The sequence below is a fragment of the Schistocerca gregaria genome, chromosome 2 (genome assembly GCF_023897955.1).
Source record: "Schistocerca gregaria isolate iqSchGreg1 chromosome 2, iqSchGreg1.2, whole genome shotgun sequence".
NCBI classification, from domain to species: domain Eukaryota; kingdom Metazoa; phylum Arthropoda; class Insecta; order Orthoptera; family Acrididae; genus Schistocerca; species Schistocerca gregaria.
The window spans coordinates 953,596,684-953,615,753 of record NC_064921.1 but is presented as its reverse complement, the minus strand read 5'-3'; the positions used below and the strand labels follow the sequence as shown (position 1 = coordinate 953,615,753).

Below are 19,070 nucleotides of genomic sequence, written 5' to 3'. Positions count from 1 at the left end.
CTCTATGACAAGGATACAATTACTGTGGCAATACAGAAAGAAGCAGAAAGTAGTGAAATATACAGCTAGAAGAAAATGGTTCAAATGGCTCTGAGCACTATGTGACTTAGCTTCTGAGGTAATCAGTCGCCTACAACTTAGAACTAATTGAACCTAACTAACCTAAGGACATCACATACATCCATGCCCGAGGCAGGATTCGAACCTGCGACCGTATCAGTCGATTAGCTCCAGACTTTAGCGCCTAGAACCGCACGGCCACTAAAGCCGGCTACAGCTACAAAACTCCGACAGTCTGCCCATAGATATCCGACAGGTAGCAATGTTTTCTGATGTCAGTTAAAGATGTTTCTCCATAACAGGACCTGATGCACCGAAGATGAATTCCTGAATATTAACTACGATTAACTTTCAAACCAACCGCCACCAAAACCAACCGCCACCAAAACCAACCGCCACCAAAACCAACCGCAACTACGATTAACAATGATTTTGTGACAGCAATACCGCAGCAGTTGCAAAAAAATTTTTTTCGGAAAACGAAAGGTAAGTCGTTACCTGCACGAACCTTTTTATCAAATTCACTTAACCAGTTTCAGCATATCAGTCTTTCATATTCAAAAGTCATGCAAATGCTTAAATAACGGGTAAGCCGATGTCGAATAAGGACCAGACGATAAAGGCATCCTTCGTTGAAGTAACCATGAAGTGTGACATCACAAATAATATGTAGTATGTGCAACCAACAACAACCACCAACAGACGCTTGGTAATAATGAATGAGTTACGATGAGACAGTTTCTTGGCTGCTGTTCGTCGCATATATTACATACTGTTTCCGATGTAACATTCTCTTGGTTCCTGTTCATCGCATATTTTCTGTGGATTTGCGATGTGACACTTCATTGTTCCTTTAACGAACACGTCTTCATTGTTAGCGTTTGACGTCTGCTTTCCTATTTCTAACTTCTGAAGGTAAGAGATTAACCTTTTGAAACCGACAAATGGAATTGAATGAAAGATATTGTGCAAATTTTTATTTTGGTGAAAAGATGGGGTTGGGGTTGTTTGGGGAAGGAGACCAGACAGCGAGGTCATCGGTCTCATCGGATTAGGGAAGGACGGGGAAGGAAGTCGGCCGTGCCCTTTGAAAGGAACCATTCCGGTATTTGCCTGGAGCGATTTAGGGGAAATCACGGAAAACCTAAATCAGGATGGCCGGACGCGGGATTGAACCGTCGTCCTCCCGAATACGAGTCCAGTGTCTAACCACTGCGCCACCTCGCTCGGTTGGTGAAAAGACTCGCGTAGTAACGACAGTAACTTACTATGGCACTAACGTTTTAATGTGGTCATTTTCGTATGATGCAAAAGGTGACCGCCAGTTGTAATGCGAGAGTTCGTAAATGCTATATTTGGAATTTACGTGTAAAAGCGTTCTTATATATCTTATGCTTACGTTTTAGAACAACTCAGAATGAGGACTTTGTCCGTACAAGCAGTAGAAATGTTATTGTGTGCTATGGTTTCTAGACTTTTATAAAGGCTGTGGCACCTGTTCCACCCAGCATACGTTTAGAAAGAAAAGGGGGATACGTTAACAATTTTCCTCTGCTGCTCCCCGTGCATTTATACATTTCGCTGTCCGGCAGTAAAGCTCCGTATTCAAAACCTAAGTAAAATATTATTTATCTAATTGGGGTATGAAATGGAACAATCACATAGGCTCTGTCTAAGGTAAAACTTCGGTTTATTGATAGAAGACTACATAAATGCTACCAGTCTACAAAAAAGATTGCTAAAAAAATCACCCATGTGACCCATCCTAGAATATGACTCCACTGGTCACAGATTTTCTTCGTCCATGGGGTGCTGACGAAACTGAACCGGCAGACATTTGAAAATAGACACAAACTACCTCAAGAAATCCAACTTAGAAACCTTCAAGAACCAGCTTTAAATTGTGAAACTAGGAATATATTACAAACGCGTACTTGTAGCCCCCATAGCGGTACCTGTAAGACTAGATTACTTACAGCACACATCGACGTGTTTTAACAGTTATTTTTCCTGCGCTCCCTGCTTGAACAGAACGGGAAGAAGGCCTAATAACTGGTACAAAAGGAAGAGCGCTCTTCCACGGCTTGCAGAATATGGATGTAAATATTCGAAGGATGACTAAATGAAGTGTAAGTTAATTCATCGGATTCAACAGGTATAAGCGTCATATTTCACTAAAGTAGTAGCTATGGCTTAAGATTAATACGTAAGAGAAAACTGTCATTGATATCCGAATCAACCAAATACGTCTAAATAATTAATTATTAATACAAACAATGTATAAAATTCTCTGTCGTCGTCAGTCTAGAAATATTACACTGTATACCCAATTATTTTAGATTAGTTTCCTATACATCTGGAAACGTTAATAAAAGTTCCCTACTATTAGTTGCACTGTTTATTACAGATGGTGTGAGCAGCTATGTTCTCTAGTTAAAGCCTAACGATTTTTATCTGTGCACTTACGACAGATCCAAATATAACAGCTAATTTCCAGTAGGTTCATCTGTGTTATAGAGTTAAGTGTAATTCCATATACAGGGTTATTACAAATGATTGAAGCGATTTCACAGCTCTACAATAACTTTATTATTTGAGATTTTCACAATGCTTTGCACACACATACAAAAACTCAAAAAGTTTTTTTAGTCATTCACAAATGTTCGACATGTGCCCCTTTAGTGATTTGGCAGACATCAAGCCGATAATCAAGCCACAGTCGGCGCAGCATGTCCCCATCAATGAGTTGGAAAGCATCGTTGATGCGAGCTCGCAGTTCTGGCATGTTTCTTGTTAGAGGAGGTTTAAACACTGAATCTTTTACATAACCCCACAGAAGGAAATCGCATGGGGTTAAGTCGGGAGAGCGTGGAGGCCATGACATGAATTGCTCATCACGATCTCCACCACGACCGATCCATCGGTTTTCCAATCTCCTGTTTAAGAAATGCCGAACATCATGATGGAAGTGCGGTGGGGCACCATCCTGTTGAAAGATGAAGTCGGCGCTGTCGGTCTCCAGTTGTGGCACGCGCCAATTTTCCAGCATGTCCAGATACACGTGTCCTGTAACGTTTTCTCTTTTTTTTTTTTTTTTTTGCAGAAGAAAAAGGGGCCGTAAATTTTAAACCGTGAGATTGCACAAAACACGTTAACTTTTGGTGAATTGGGAATTAGCTGCACGAATGCGTGAGAATTCTCTACCACCCAGATTCGCACATTGTGTATGTTCACTTCGCCATTAAGAAAACATGTCGCTTCATCACTGAAAACAAGTTTCGCACTGAACGCATCCTCTACCGTGAGCTGTTGCGACCGCGCCGAAAATTCAAAGCGTTTGACTTTGTCATCGGGTGTCAGGGCTTGTAGCAATTGTAAACGGTAAGGCTTCTGCTTTAGCCTTTTCCGTAAGATTTTCCAAACCGTCGGCTGTGGTACGTTTAGCTCCCTGCTTGCTTTATTCGTCGACTTCCGCGGGCTACGCGTGAATCTTGCCCGCACGCGTTCAACCGTTTCTTCGTTCACTGCAGGCTGACCCGTAGATTTCCCCTTACAGAGGCATCCAGAAGCTTTAAACTGCGCATACCATCACCGAATGGAGTTAGCAGTTGGTGGCTCTTTGTTGAAATTCGTAATGAAGTGTCGTTGCACTGTTATGACTGACTGATGTGAGTGCATTTCAAGCACGACATACGCTTTCTCGGCTCCTGTCGCCATTTTGTCTCACTGCGCTCTCGAGCGCTCTGGATGCAGAAACCAGAAGTGCGGCTTCAGCCGAACAAAACTTTATGAATTTTTCTAAGTATCTTTAGTGTGTCGTGACCATATGTCAATGAATGGAGCTGCAGTGAATGTATGAAATCGCTTCAATCATTTGTCATAGCCCTGTACAATGATCCAAGTGCATGTTAAGTCGATGGAAATGAGACGAATGGGTAATGCACACAATAACAAAAGGTCTGACAAGTTTTTCATTGCTGCTACAACTGATATAGTCGTGCGTTACGCCCATTACTCAACTACGAGTTTGATGGCCCCACCGAGTCTCTTCCATGTGAGGTATCAGACACCATAGCAAAGCAGAGAACCCCAATGAAGAAGAAATACGACAAATAACCGAAAACCTAAAAAACAGTAAGGCTTTCGGCGAAGAGCAAATTGAATGAGTACTAATAAAGAATGGAAGACAACTATTGGCTAAAATAATTACAGAGACAGCCTGTCGACTGGAAAATGGCCGTAATCTTCCCTATATTAAAAACGAACAAGTTCCTGGTATGTGATAATTATAGAAGACTTACCTCCTCCTTGTAAGCTACAAAATTCAATCTCTGTCTCTACCGAGGAGAAGATCCCAAATGCAGAAGCCGTTATATGGGACTATCAATGTAGTTTCAGAAGGAAAACAGACCAACTGTAGATCTGATTTTAACACTCAGACTGGTAACCGAGAAAGTTTGGGAACATAACGCTGACATTCAAACGGTTTTATTGACTTATGACAACATACATCGGGGCATTATCACCAATGTTTGACACCATACATAGAAGCACTATCACTAATGTCTTGAACGTGTTACCGCTTCCACAACACTAAATACTTCTCGTACTGATGTGATCAGGAAAAACTTATTGCAGAGTAAAGATCAATAGAGGAATGCCAGAGCATTTTGAAGGCAGGATTGGTTTTTTAATTTAATTTCAGAAAAGATAGAAAGCCAAAAACTGATCCCGGCTGGAACATGACACAATAAATCGGCTTTCATATGCGGACGATGTTTTTCTAGTAAGTGGTAGTGAAGGAGATTTGAAGTCAAGACTAGTTCTTACAGAATTAGTTTAAGGAAAGCACGGTTACAAATGGATAAGGGAAAAAAATGAGTATATGGCCATGAGCAAGGCATCCAGTGATGGTTTCCCATGGACAGTTAATGCATCAACTCTTGAAACAATAGATATACGTATTTAAATATATGGTAAGAACTTTTTGCGAGCAGAATAGAATGGAAATCCAGATTAACGCAAGGACCGCAATGGCCTATAGACCATATGTCCGCTTATGAGACGTGCTGTGCTGTGCTGTGCTGTGCATTGAAGCAGTTTTGAGAAGTTTTAAAGTAAAACTATACCAGAGTGTAATTTTCCCGCCAGCTCTATATGGGTCTGAAACGTTTACATTAAAGAAATTAGATAAACGAAAACGGCCAGCTCTCGAGAGAAAGATATTAAGGAAAATATTTGGATCCAAGTGGGGCACCAAGTCACAGGAATGGAGGATATTAAAAAACAGGAACTGGTAGAACAATGTACAAGCAGACACAGGCCGAAGGACGAAGAAAAGACTGATGTGGGCAGGACACCTGACTGGGATGGAAGAGGAAAGACTACAGCGAGTAGCTTTCTCAGAATACGTGGAAGGCAGAAGGCGGCGAGGAAGGCCACGGATAACATGGAAGGATGATATCAATGGAAATACGGAGACGATGAGCCTGGGGAAGGAGAATGGCCTCAAAAACTATGGCACGGGATCAAACTATTTTTATCAGTGCCCAAGCGATCGTGATTAGTAACTACAAATTCTACACAGTGACTTTAAACCCTTGTTTTAGCATCCTAACATGCCTGTTTAATCTAAAAAAATTTTACGGGCAACAGCTGCCTGTAGTTTTACTCAGTACTTGTTGTGTCTCAATAATGTATTACCTGAAGGGATTTTCAGTTTCATCTGATTTGGGCGGTGCTGGACGCTAAAACGAATAAATAAGGACAAAAGACAGAAGACAAAAAAGATCGTAATCTTCAACTGGGTGAGAAAACGGTGCATTTTGAATCTGACTGCCGTGTAGGCCTTTGTTGCGTTCGGAGAGTAGTGATCTAACCATGTGATGGTGCGTATGAAAAAAATTTAGAACGTAGCAATGCACAATGACAGATGTTAGGCTGTTTCTCAACCCTCGTCATCTATTTATTTCTAAAAGTACCAAGTAAGCAGCAACCAGCCGCATGTTTTCTTTATTTACTTTTGCAAATCGATTTCAGCTGATTAACAACCGTCATGGGTGCTACAAATACAAGAATAAAAATAAAAATAATTAATAACAGTGACCAAATGAATAAATGTAAATAAAGCAACGTAAAACCAATTAAATGTATATAGACGCTTTAAACCGTTTAAAATGCACATAAAAATTTACCTTTCAACGAATATGTGCCCAGAGTAGTAACACTGTCTTAAGCAAAGGTCAAACATAAAGTGATACATCGAGAATTGACTATGACAACGATAATCCATGAAGGGGCGCTGCAGAGCAAACCAGCCCTCTATGCGAAAAGATACAACTAAATAACAATGAAAAAAAGAAATGATATAGAAAGTGAGGTAAAACATAATGATAAAATACTAAAATATTTACAAAAAATAGATATATTGACCAAGATTTTGTCAACCACATAGTACAGTTATATACACCAAAAAGCGATAGTAAAACTTTTTAAAAAGAAACAAACGAAGGTGAGAAGCGCACCACAGAAAAAATTTTAAAAACTTTTTAAACAATTTTTATAAAATTATTTATCATATTATCGGAGAGCAAAAGTTAATCACAATGCCATGTAGCGTACAGTTAATGATATTCAGAAAGATCGGATTTTTTCGGCAGATGGCGCCACATTGCAGAATGCACATGTGAAGTAAACTAAGTTGAGATAAGAAAATTACGGACACGAACGAAACAAACATATTAAGAAACAAGACCAAATGCGGAAATAAAGAGCTAGCACACTTCATCCTTGGGACCACATGGAGCCCACCATTCACTATTTATCTCTGTCATTGTAACGCTACATACGTGAGAATTTCGTCGCTAAACACTCAAAGTCTGTAGCACCTTTGATCATCCTCAGACCTCAAAAGTGTAACAACAGAAGGTTTCGTTTGTACTGACCCAGTAACTGCGGGTCCTTGGGAAGCATCAGCCGATGGTGAAATCTAGCATGGCTGACAAAACGCATTTGAACGCGCCCATTCTTGTGAAACTACCTGTTACTCTAATTTGGTCGTTCACTTGGACTTCATGAATTAATATTTAGACCACATGCAATATTACATGACGTACTATTTGAAAAAAAAAATTAAGTAATAGCACTATAACTGGAATTTCCTGGTTTTAAAGTATGCTGGACTGGGCACCAAACCTATTTTTCCTGCGAGTAAGCTATCAGGCCACCACTGCTGACTCATTCAGTTTCATTGCTTACAGTTGTTTCCATATACTGTCCTAAAATATAAATATATATCAGTTCATGACATCCGTTCTTACAAATTTCAAAACTCCGCCATCTCTCACCCCACATCCCCCACTGCTGGCGGCTCACCTCCAACTGCGCAACGCTACGCGCTGTTAGCATCCAGCTGCCGCTGCCCAACACTACAATGGCAGACAACAATGCAAACCACCCACAGACTGCACACGGCACAGCCAGTGATTTTCATACCGAGCGCTACGTGGCGGCGGCGTTACCAATAAAAAAAACCTAAACAGCCTACTTACAAAGTGTATCCCGACAAATTGGCAACTCACCCTCAACACACAAACTTATTATTGCATGATTACATAATTGCAGAAAATGTACTGGAAATAGTCACATCGATAAAATATCTACTAGTATGCTAACGGAGCGATTTAAATACGAAGGAGACCAGAAGACGAGAAGCGCGTTTCGTTACAGGTTCGTTTAGTAACGGCGAAAGCGTCGTAGAGATGTTCAGCGAACTCCAAAGGCAGGTGCTAAAAGAGAGGCGTTCCGCATGGCGGAGTGATTCACTGTTGAAATTGCGTGAGCTGACGTTACTACAAACGACAGGTAACCAATATACTTTAAGGTTTTTCAAATTATCGCTACCCGTCACAAACTTTGTTAACTATTGTATTACTTATTTATTTAGCGATATCTTTCGAGGGAATACCTGATGTTCAGGCTAAATAGCATTACAATAACAGTTTAACAATAAGGTCATACTGGTATCACATCTTTTCATAAATCTACATCTAAATACACACTTCGCAAGCCACCTGACGGTGTGTGGCGGATGGTACCTTGAGTACCTCTATCGGTTCTCCGTTCTATTCCAGTCTCGTATTGTTCGTGGAAAGAAAGATTGTCGGCATGCCTCTGTGTGGGCTCTAATCTCTCTGATTTTATCCTCATGGTCTCTTCGCGAGATATACGTAGGAGGGAGCAATATACTGCTTGACTCCTCGGTGAAGGTATGATCTAGAAACTTTAACAAAAGCCCGTACAGAGCTACTGAGCGTCTCTCCTCCAGAGTCTTCCACGGGAGTTTATCTATCATCTCCGTAACGCTTTTGCGATTACTAAATGATCCTGTAACGAAGCGCGCTGCTCTCCATTGGATCTTCTCTATCTCTTCTATCAACCCTATCTGGTACGGCTCCCACACGGCTGAGCAGTATTCAAGCAGTGGGCGAACAAGTGTACTGTAACCTACTTCCTTTGTTTTCGGATTGCATTTCCATAGGATTCTTCCAATGAATCTCAGTCTGGCATCTGCTTTACCGACGATTAATTTTATATGGTCACTCCATTTTAAATCACTCCTAGTGCCTACTCCCAGATAATATGTGGAATTAACTGCTTCCAGTTGCTGACCTGCTATATTGCAGCTAAATGATAAAGGATCTTTCTTTCTATGTATTCGCAGCACATTACACTTGTCTACAATAAGATTAAATTGCCATTCCCTGCACCATACGTCAATTCGTTGCAGATCCTCGTGCATGTCAGTTCAATTTTCCACTGTTACAACTTTTCGATACGCTACAGCATCATCCGCAAAAAGCTTCAGTGAACTTCCGATGTTATCCACCAGGTCATTTATGTATATTGTGAATAGCAACGGTCCTATGACACTCCCCTGCGGCACACCTGAAGTCACTCTTACTTCGGAAGACTTCTCTCCATTGAGAATGACATGCTGCGTTCTGTTATCTAGGAACTCTTCAATCGAATCACGCAATTGGTCTGATAGTCCATATGCTCTTACTTTGTTCATTAAACTACTGTGGGGAACTGTATCGAACGCCTTGCATCTACCTGTGAACCCTTGTCTATGGCCCTCTGAGTCTCGTGGACGAATAGCGCGAGCTGGGTTTCACACGATCGTCTTTTTCGAAACCCATGCTGATTCCTACAGAGTACATTTCTAGACTCCAGAAAAGTCATCATACTATAACATAATACGTGTTCCAAAATTCTACAACTGATCGACGTTAGAGATTTAGGTCTATAGTTCTGCATATCTGTTCGACGTCCCTTCTTGAAAACGGGGATGACCTGTGCCGTTTCCAATCTTTTGGAACGCTTCGTTCTTCTAGAGACGTACGATACACCGCTGAAAGAAGGGTGGCAAGTTCCTTCCCGTACTCTGTGTAAAATCGAAATTATGTGGTTATCCTGTGGAAGAAGAGAAAACGTAGGAAGAGGCGGTGTCACTTTGGAACCTGGACTGATGTTTGCATGAAAATGTTTTGTAACGGTCACTCACTTTGTTGTTCTGGCGTGGCAGTCAAAATGGCTTCAAAAACCAACATATTGCTTACTCCTACATATATCCCGCGAGAGACCAGGATGGTAAAATCAGAGGGACTGTATAGCCCACACAGACTTTTCAGGAATCGTTCTTTCCACAAAACATTCGCGACCGTAACAACAAAAGTAGGAAGTGACAGTGATATACAAAATATCGCGCGCCACACACCGTAAGATAGCTTGCTGAGTACAGACGTAGATGAAGAATGAAGTTTATCACTGGCAATGATAAGCAACACTGTTCCTTGTTGCGATTAGGGGCGGAAAAGGACTGGAACTTTAGTATCCCAAACGATTGTTGCAAAGCAGAAACAGGTGGTCTGTAACAGTTATGCCTTCCGAAAGAACAAAGGAATAAGGAAATTGTACTCAGTCCATTCTAGCAAAATCTCAAATAAAGCCAAAATTCTGTGCTCAAGTTAGAGACTAACGTTTCGTTTCGCTGCAAAGGACTAGCACGCGAAAATTAAACGGGCACTTCACTGTGGGAAGAAACACACGATAAACGTGTACATGATAGAACTAAAAAATTTATGTATATTTGAAAACTTTATTTAAGGACATTAGGATTCAGTGTAACGCTGTCGCTTCGCTATGGTGGAATCAACAGAAATGTAAGTAAAAGCAATATGGCTACTATTAAATTGACAATGCTGTCGTTTGCACAGAAATCTCTTTAGTATGATGTATCTATCTACTGTGAGTGATTAGCACTTGAAGTTTTCTATGACGACAGCACTGAAATTCATGTGGAAATCCCCAATCGCACACTGCAAGTACAGGACTGACAATTACCGAACTATAACAAAAAAGCGTAAATTAGTTACAAACTACGGCGTGCACACGCTTTACTCAATATGTAAAACTCACTACGGATATTCGGATTTAGGTTATGACATGTTCGATATGCCTGCCCTCTGGCGATGATGTGGAGTAGACGAATAGGGAAATTCCGCACGAGCCGTTGAATTGTCGGAACTTCGATGCTGTCGATGACCAGCTGAATGGTTGTTTTGGCGTTACTGCTGTACTCCGAGTCTTTAATACATCCCCACAGAAACAAGTCGCATGTGTTCAAATCCGGAGGATATGGCGGCCAATGGACTCCCATGCCAGTGGCCTCTGGGACCCCAGAGCCAGAATGCGGTCCCAAAAGTGCTCCTCCAGGACATCACTCTTCTTCATTGATGGGGAACCGGCCGCTGTGGCGGAGCTGTTCTAGGCGCTTCAGTCTGGAACCGCGCGACCGCTACGGTCGCAGGTTCGAATCCTGCCTCGGGCATGGATGTGTGTGATGTCCTTAGGTTAGTTAGGTTTAAGTAGTTTTAAGTTTTAGGGGACTGATGACCTCAGATGTTAAGTCCCATACTGCTCACAGCCATTTGGACCATTTGCATTGATGGGGCGAGTTCCGTCTTGCATGAACTACATCTTGTTGAAATCAGGGTCACTTTCGATAATGAGGATGAAATTTATCTTCCGAAACCTTCATGTACCGTTCGGTAGTCACCGTGCCACCAAGAAACATGTCGCCGATTAATCCGTACTGGAATAAGAGTCATACGATTGCCCATGATGGCCCGAGGCCAACTACGCAGTTTGAACGCCCTAACGCAAATCGTTCAGAAGTTATGACGATTAGCGTGGAATGTCAGATCCCTTAATCGTTCAGGTAGGTTAGAAAATTTAAAAACGGAAATGGATAGGTTAAAGTTTGATATAGTGGGAATTAGTGAAGTTTGGTGGCAGGTGGCAGGTGAATACAGTGTTATAAATACAAAATCAAACAGGGGTAATGCAGGAGTAGGTTTAATAATGAATAGGAAAATAGGTATGCGGGTAAGCTACTACAAACAGCATAGTGAACGCATTATTGTGGCCAAAATAGATACGAAGCCCACACCTAATGCAGTAGTACAAGTTTATATGCCAACTGGCTCTGCAGATGACGAAGAAATTGAAGAAATGTATGATTGAAATAAAAGAAATTATTCAGATAGTGACGGGTGACGAAAATTTAATAGTCATGGGTGGCTGGAATTCGGTAGTAGGAAAAGGGAGAGAAGGAAACGTAGTAGGTGAATATGGACTGGGGAAAAGAAAGAGGAAGCCGCCTGGTAGAACTTAGCACAGAGCACAACTTAATTATACGTAACACTTGGTTCAAGAATCATAAAAGAAGGCTGTACACATGGAAGAAGCCTGGAGATACTGACATTATATAATGGTAAGGCAGAGATTTAGGAACCAGGTTTTAAATTATAAGGCATTTCCAGGGGCAGATGTGGACTCTGACCACAATCTATTGGTTATGAACTGTAGATTAAAACTGAAGAAAGTACAAAAATGTGTTAATTTAAGGAGATGGGACATGGATAAACTGAAAGAACCAGAAGTTGTACAGAGTTTCAGGAAGAGCAAAAGGGAGCAATTGACAGGAATGAGGGAAAGAAATACAGTAGAAGGAGAATGGGTAGCTTTGAGTGATGAAGCAGTGAAGGCAGCAGAGGATAAAGTACGTAAAAAGACGAGGGCTAGTAGAAATCCTTGGGTAACAGAAGAAATATTGAATTTAATTGATGAAAGAAGAAAATATAAAAATGCAGTAAATGAAGGAAGCAAAAAGGACGTCTCAAAAATGAGATCGACAGGATGTGCAAAATGGCTAAGCAGGGATGGCTAGAGGACAAATGTAAGGATGTAGAAGCTTATCTCACTAGGGGTAAGATGAATACTGCCTACAGGAAAATTAAAGAGACCTTTCGAGTAAAGAGAGCCACTTGTTTGAATATCAAAAGCTCAGATGGAAACCCAGTTCTAAGCAAAGAAGGGAAAGCAGGAAGGTGGAAGAAGTATATAGAGGGTCTATACAAGGGCGATGTATTTGCGGACAATATTATAGAAATGGAAGAGGATGTAGAGTAAGATGAAATGGGAGATACGATACTGCGAGTAGAATTTGACAGAGCACTGAAAGACCTGAGTCAAAACAAGGCCTCCGGAGTAGAAAACATTCCATTGGAACTACTGACGGCCTTGGGAGAGCCAGTCCTGACAAAACTCTACCATCTGGTGAACAAGATGTATGAGACAGGCGAAATACCCTTAGACTTCAAGAAGAATATAATAATTCCAATCCCAAAGAAAGCAGGTGTTGACAGCTGTGAAAATTACCGAACTATCAGTTTCATAAGTCACAGCTGCAAAATACTGACGCGAATTCTTTACAGACGAATGGAAAAACTAGTAGAAGCCGACCTCGGGGAAGATCAGTTTGGATTCCGTAGAAATGTTGGAACATGTGAGGCAATACTGACCCTACGACTTATCTTAGAAGCTAGATTAAGGAAGGGAAAACCTACGTTTCTAGCATTTGTAGACTTAGAGAAAGCTTTTGACATTGTTGATTGAAACACTCCCTTTCAAATTCTGAAGGTAGCAGGGGTAAAATACAGGAGCGAAAGGCTATTTACAATTTGTACAGAAACCAGATGGCAGTTATAAGAGTGGAAGGACATGAAAGGGAAGCAGCGGTTGGGAAGGGAGTGAGACAGGGTTGTAGTCTCTCCCCGATGTTATTCAATCTGTATATTGAGCAAGCAGTGAAGGAAACAAAAGAAAAATCCGGAGTAGGTATTAAAATCCATGGAGGAGAAATAAAAATGTTTAGGTTCGCCGATGACATCGTAATTCTGTCAGAGACAGCAAAGGACTTGGAAGAGTAGTTGAACGGAATGGACAGTGTCTCGAGAGGAGGATATAAGATGAACATCATCAAAAGCAAAACGAGGATAATGGAATGTAGTCGAATTAAGTCGGGAGATGCTGAGGGTATTAGATTAGGAAATGAGACACTTATAGTAGTAAAGGAGTTTTGCTATTTGGGGAGCAAAATAACTGATGATGGTCGAAGTAGAAAGGATATAAAATGTAGACTGGCAATGGCATGGAAATCGTTTCTGAAGAAGAGAAATTTGTTAACATCGAGTATTGATGTAAGTGTCAGAAAGTCGTTTCTGAAAGTATTTGTATGCAGTGTAGCCATGTATGGAAGTGAAACGTGGACGATAAATAGTTTAGACAAGAGGGGAATAGAAGCTTTCGAAATGTGGTGCTACAGAAGAATGCTGAAGATTAGATGGGTAGATCACATAACTAATGAGGAGGTATTGAATAGGATTGGGGAGAAGAGAAGTTTGTGGCACAACTTGACCAGAAGAAGGGATCGGTTGGTAGGACGTGTTCAGAGGCATCAGGGGATCACCAATTTAGTACTGGAGGGCAGCGTGGAGGGTAAAAATCGTAGAGGGAAACCAAGAGATGACTACACTAAGCCGATTCAGAAGGATGTAAGTTGCAGTAGGTACTGGGAGATGAAGAAGCTTGCACAGGATAGAGTAGCATGGAGAGCTGCATCAAACCAGTCTCAGGACTGAAGACCACAACAACAACATAGTTCAATAACTGGCGCCCTGCTTCATTTCTATGTTTGTTTACAGTTGACGAATCTCAAAGGTTTAGTTTCTTTGTTACAGCTCACTGCCGTAAAGTTTTCTGTTTATTTCCATGAATATTCATGAACTATTTCTATAGTTCAGTGGTCAGTAAATGGCGCATATTAAACCGAATGTTGTCTATTTCTACCTATTATTTTAATTGGACTTTACACCCAGTCAGTAGGAAACAACAGTTGACATTTGCCGACAGTCTTCTTAATGACGTTGCAGTAAATTTCGCGGTGTAACACGCGGTTGATGTACGGTTAATCCACTACATGTGACTTACGGCACGAGTTTAAACCACTACGACTGGACTACACGAGTTACGGCTACAACAATGTGTTGTTTCCGTTAAGTTCACTTCGTGGAATCAGGAGACGCAGTTAGTGTTAAACTTAAGTAGATATTTCCAGGTAATTTAGGATGGAGAATTGGGCAATAGGTCTTTTACATAGGAACCATTCAATATCTCCCTGTGATATGGGGAAACCATGTAAAACTTACAGACAGTTTGTGCTTCACACGTTCAGCGTCCGGGTCGAGACGCTCACACATATCGCAGAAAGAAATTAGCTCTCTGGTTCTCAGGTCTCCTTTGTTCAATGCTTCGTACAAAACCTAACAACAGCAATACATTAAAACGTAACTCTGGACACTCAGCATGACAGCGTTTCAAGTACAGTATGCAGAATGCAGTAGTATCATCCAAGATTAGTGTGATCTCGAAGTTGTTAAAAGCGTCAACGGTCACAAAAATATTTCAGCATTGTGGCAAACAACAGTTGCGCCCAGGTCACTGACAAGACGACAGAAGTAGGTCACTGTCCCAGAAAGCGACAAAACTATTGCCTAACGGCAGTGCCTGTTTGTTCAAGCGTCTAATAGACGTCAATGCCCAACTGCTCTCTACCTTTGTATTTTATTACTGTACTTTAATAGCCCTGAAATTCGTTTTCGCGGTTTACCATAATTTTATGCAATATCTCTATCCATTCTCAGACGAACAGCTAAACGATCGGACTCCAAAACCCACGTCTGACCATCATCATTCTCCACACTTTATTAAGAGACCTCCCGGACAGTTCCTGCAACGAGGCCGCAGCTAACTCTCTCATCATCGTCTTTCAGTGCAAGTTAGTGTTGCTCCCTTATTGAGTGTCTAAAGGCTACATTGAGTCTAGTCTACCCTCCGTGCCAGCTCTGATAATCAGTTTCCCTTAGGTGAAAGCGACTTCAGATGTTTTTATAGTCATTCCTACTTTTTGTTGCAGAATTGAATTCTAGGCAGGTATCACTGTCTTATTTTATTATGTAATACCTTGCCGTCAACAGCTTGTGAGAATCTTTTCGCGAACATACTAATGTTGACGTCTGGTAATTTTTCATGACGGTCTGTACCGTACCGAGAAGGATATTCCACCTTTGATTTTCGAAAGACGTTCAGTTCTATACTAAACAACCGGATGATAGCCAGGGAGTGAACAATAAATATCGTCCGAGTATCGTGAATGGTTCGAAGAATTAAAACATACGAGACAGCAAATGAAACGCTGTGTTTCCCCCACAGAGGGGTAGGAGAATCGCTAATGCTCTCAGTTTATATAAACCGTTTATAAATTATTTTAAGTAGCACTCTCAAACTTAGTGGACTACGGAAAGTAGCCTCTCCGAAGGGTGATCAGGAAAAGCACAATAATTTAGTGTTGCCAATATGTGAGTTGAATGGCGCCTGAATTTAAATTTGAAGAACTAAGGACTCGGTAGCATCCAATTAAAACTTTTTAACAAGTAGCATGGCTTAAACTTTAAGGGTAATGTTGCGAATGTGTATGGAACGGGACGAACATGTGAAATTATCGATATGATGGTGGGGTGGGCAAATGGAGGAAATTTCCTTGTGGGTTTCTGAGAAAGTGTACTCGATTTGTAAGGAAAATTACAGGAACAGGAAGGCGTATTCGCCTGCATTTCACAAACAAAAATAGTAATTAGGTATTCATCCGTTAACTGCTACTGGCTACAATCATATTATTAAGAGTGACAAATTTACCCTGTGCCTCAGTTTCTCCTTGATGAATGGCTTGAAGATGGCGAAGACCATGTTGAAGATGTAGGGCTGGTTAACAACGTGGATGGCTTTCAGTCGGATAGGTATACAGTCCTGAAACAAAACCACAAACGCAATATTTCTTTAAAAACTTGCTAGTGCGGTTTGACTCCAAAGTAGCATAATGTCAACAAAGTTTTCACTTTTTAACCTGAGCCGGTGCAACTCCCCTTTGAATATTAAATCCAGTCTGGAAAAAATGTCACTGCTTATTATCATATTTGGTTACCTAGCAATAACGCTGCATTTAATGCACTATTGAAAGCATGGAAATTTGTGCCGTTCGAAAGGTATCCTCTTGCTTAAGCGCAAAGTGATAAGTGATAAATGTATTTAAGGGCTTTTTGGCAATCTTTACTGCTACACCACATGCAAAGTCAAAACAATGGAAGAATGGAAAGAATTTAGCAAAGCCCTTATAGTCTCATTACGTCTGGTATAGTAAAGATTCCAAACGTATAGTTTTTGTCTTTAGTAATCTAAAAAAATGCCTAAAATTTTGGTATTTATGATACAGTTCAAGATGATATCTAACTGAAAACCTAAGATCAAATTAAAGCGGGGAAAAAAGTGAAAAATATTCGAGCCAATGCAAGAAAACATGCAGTAGACAGTCAAAGTCATACTCTGTGACCAACACAAGGCCGCCTGTTTATACTAAGATGAAAAAAATAACAATAATTTTGCTCTTACCAAACAATAAACACTTATGTCAACAAGAAACTATTAACTGCTCAGAATGGAAACGAGGAACACAACGAACTGATTGACATTTTTATGTTTATTTATAGCACACCCGTAGCATGTAGGAGATGAGTCTAATTGTGTGGTGTAGAAGACAGTAATTAATCAAAACTGTGACATACACTTAAAGGCATATTGCATCAGTCTTAGCAGAAAATAGCTGAACTTATCCGTATCAAATAACTTATTGCGAGGCCACAGGAAGATGCTGTAAGTTTTTCACACACCAGTTTGCGATTACCGAAGATTTCGGTAGTTGTTTGCTAACACTGGTCAGGCGCTGGTTACCGCAGCAAGTATTTTCAATGAAGTTGACGAAGGAATTTCTTATGTTCGGTAAACCACTGCAACATGAGTCTAGTCTTGTGATATGGACAATGTTTATAATTGGAAACAACATGGATAGTGAGGAAGACGCCAGCCATCAGGGGTAAGAGAGAGACAATAATATTTACCCATTCAGTAGCCTCCATGGTATCTTTCTCAATATGTTTCAGGGACTAAGTACTCAATAAAACAGAACTACCACAAGCGAGAACGCTTATTTGTTCGTCCTAGATTGTGTATTTTGATACCCGCTCTAATCACAACGTTTTTGTGACCATTGCAGTGGGAAGTACATGACGTCGTCCCATTTGCAGCAAAGTGAGATGATGAGAGTACCTTAAAGACGTGCCTTTGCCAAAAATAGTACTCCGATAGCCACACATTAACTCAGGACTGGTCTGTTTCCGAGATCCCTTATGTCGTATGCTACAGCAACCGAATGTAGAATATTTGAATTAAAATTGCCACTCACTCTTTTCTTAAGAACGCGTTTCGGTTTCATGGTGCATCTTCAGATTACCCTCAGATTCTCCTTTAACCACACATTAAAACTCATAAAATGACTCTGCGCTAGACGCAGAGCTTCACTCTAGCACAGACCCGTTTTATGATTTTTAATACGGCGTACAAGGAAAATTTTAGATAATCTGAAGATGCCCCACGAAGGCAAAACGCGTTGTTAATAAAAGAATAATTTACAACGAAGACCGTTTTTATTTAAAAAAACTTACATTTCTCAGAAAGTCAATGAACACATTAGCTTTCCCTAATCATTGTAAAAGCAGTGCAAACATTTTTTCTCCATCCCTTTACCGTGCATCATACAATGCTTACCGTATCACTTACATACCACTCTGTTTTAAGCACTCATTCATGCGATAAAAGGGATAGTCAGTACGTCTACATTTACGAGGGTTGAATGAAAAGTAACGCCTCCACCTTCGTTTGGATGGGATTATTTTAATAAATCAACCACAGGAATAATCCTTAGAATGTGATCTTTAATTACCAATATTCACGTGTCCACATAATCGCCAGCCAATTTGATGCATTTCTGCCAATGATGAACAAGTTTTCTGAAGCAGTCACGGAAGGAGTCGACACATTGTTTCCGCAACCACAGTCTCACCGTTCTCTCAACATCTTTATCAGAAGCATTATGTTGTCCCATGACTGAATGGAGAAAGGCGTCACATTCATTCTCCTAACGCGAAAGGAGTTCCTGGAAAATGTCAAATCCGCTTTCATTTTAGGAGTCAGCATCCGGGGTACCCATCGTGTACAGATCTTCCGATAGCCAAGCAAAGTAAGAATGTGACCCACACGTTCTTGTGAAATGCCGATTGTGCTTGCAGTTTCTCTCTGACTGATACGACGATCGTCCTGAATAAATGTGTCAACAGTTTGCCTGTTAAACTCTGTGGTTGCTGTCACAGGACGTCCAACTCTGTCACGCAGGTCAGATGTTCCCGTCTCAACATCTTTAAACTTACTGGCCCAACGACGCACAGTAGTCACTCCAATACAATCACCATAAACTGCTTTCATTCTCTGATGAATCTTCGTTGGGGTGACACTTCCTGCTGTCAAGAATTCAAAGACTGCACGTTGTTTAAATCGCATTGACCGACCGTCTGCACAGGGTTCCATACTTTACACTGTAACAACGCAACCGTTTAAGGCTAAGGCTACCCGCCATCTGGAGCTGTAGAGAAGAGGGTACG

General features: G+C 40.9%; 1 protein-coding gene across 1 annotated transcript in view; it reads right to left on the bottom strand.

Moving 5' to 3' along the window:
* LOC126335429 (alpha-tocopherol transfer protein-like) overlaps nucleotides 1-19,070 on the bottom strand; it is a 130,546-nt gene that overhangs the window by 10,154 nt on the left and 101,322 nt on the right. Inside the window, exon 5 of the mRNA XM_049998708.1 lies at nucleotides 16,219-16,329. Coding sequence (XP_049854665.1) covers nucleotides 16,219-16,329 — 111 coding nt within the window. The remainder of the gene's footprint in view (nucleotides 1-16,218; nucleotides 16,330-19,070) is intronic.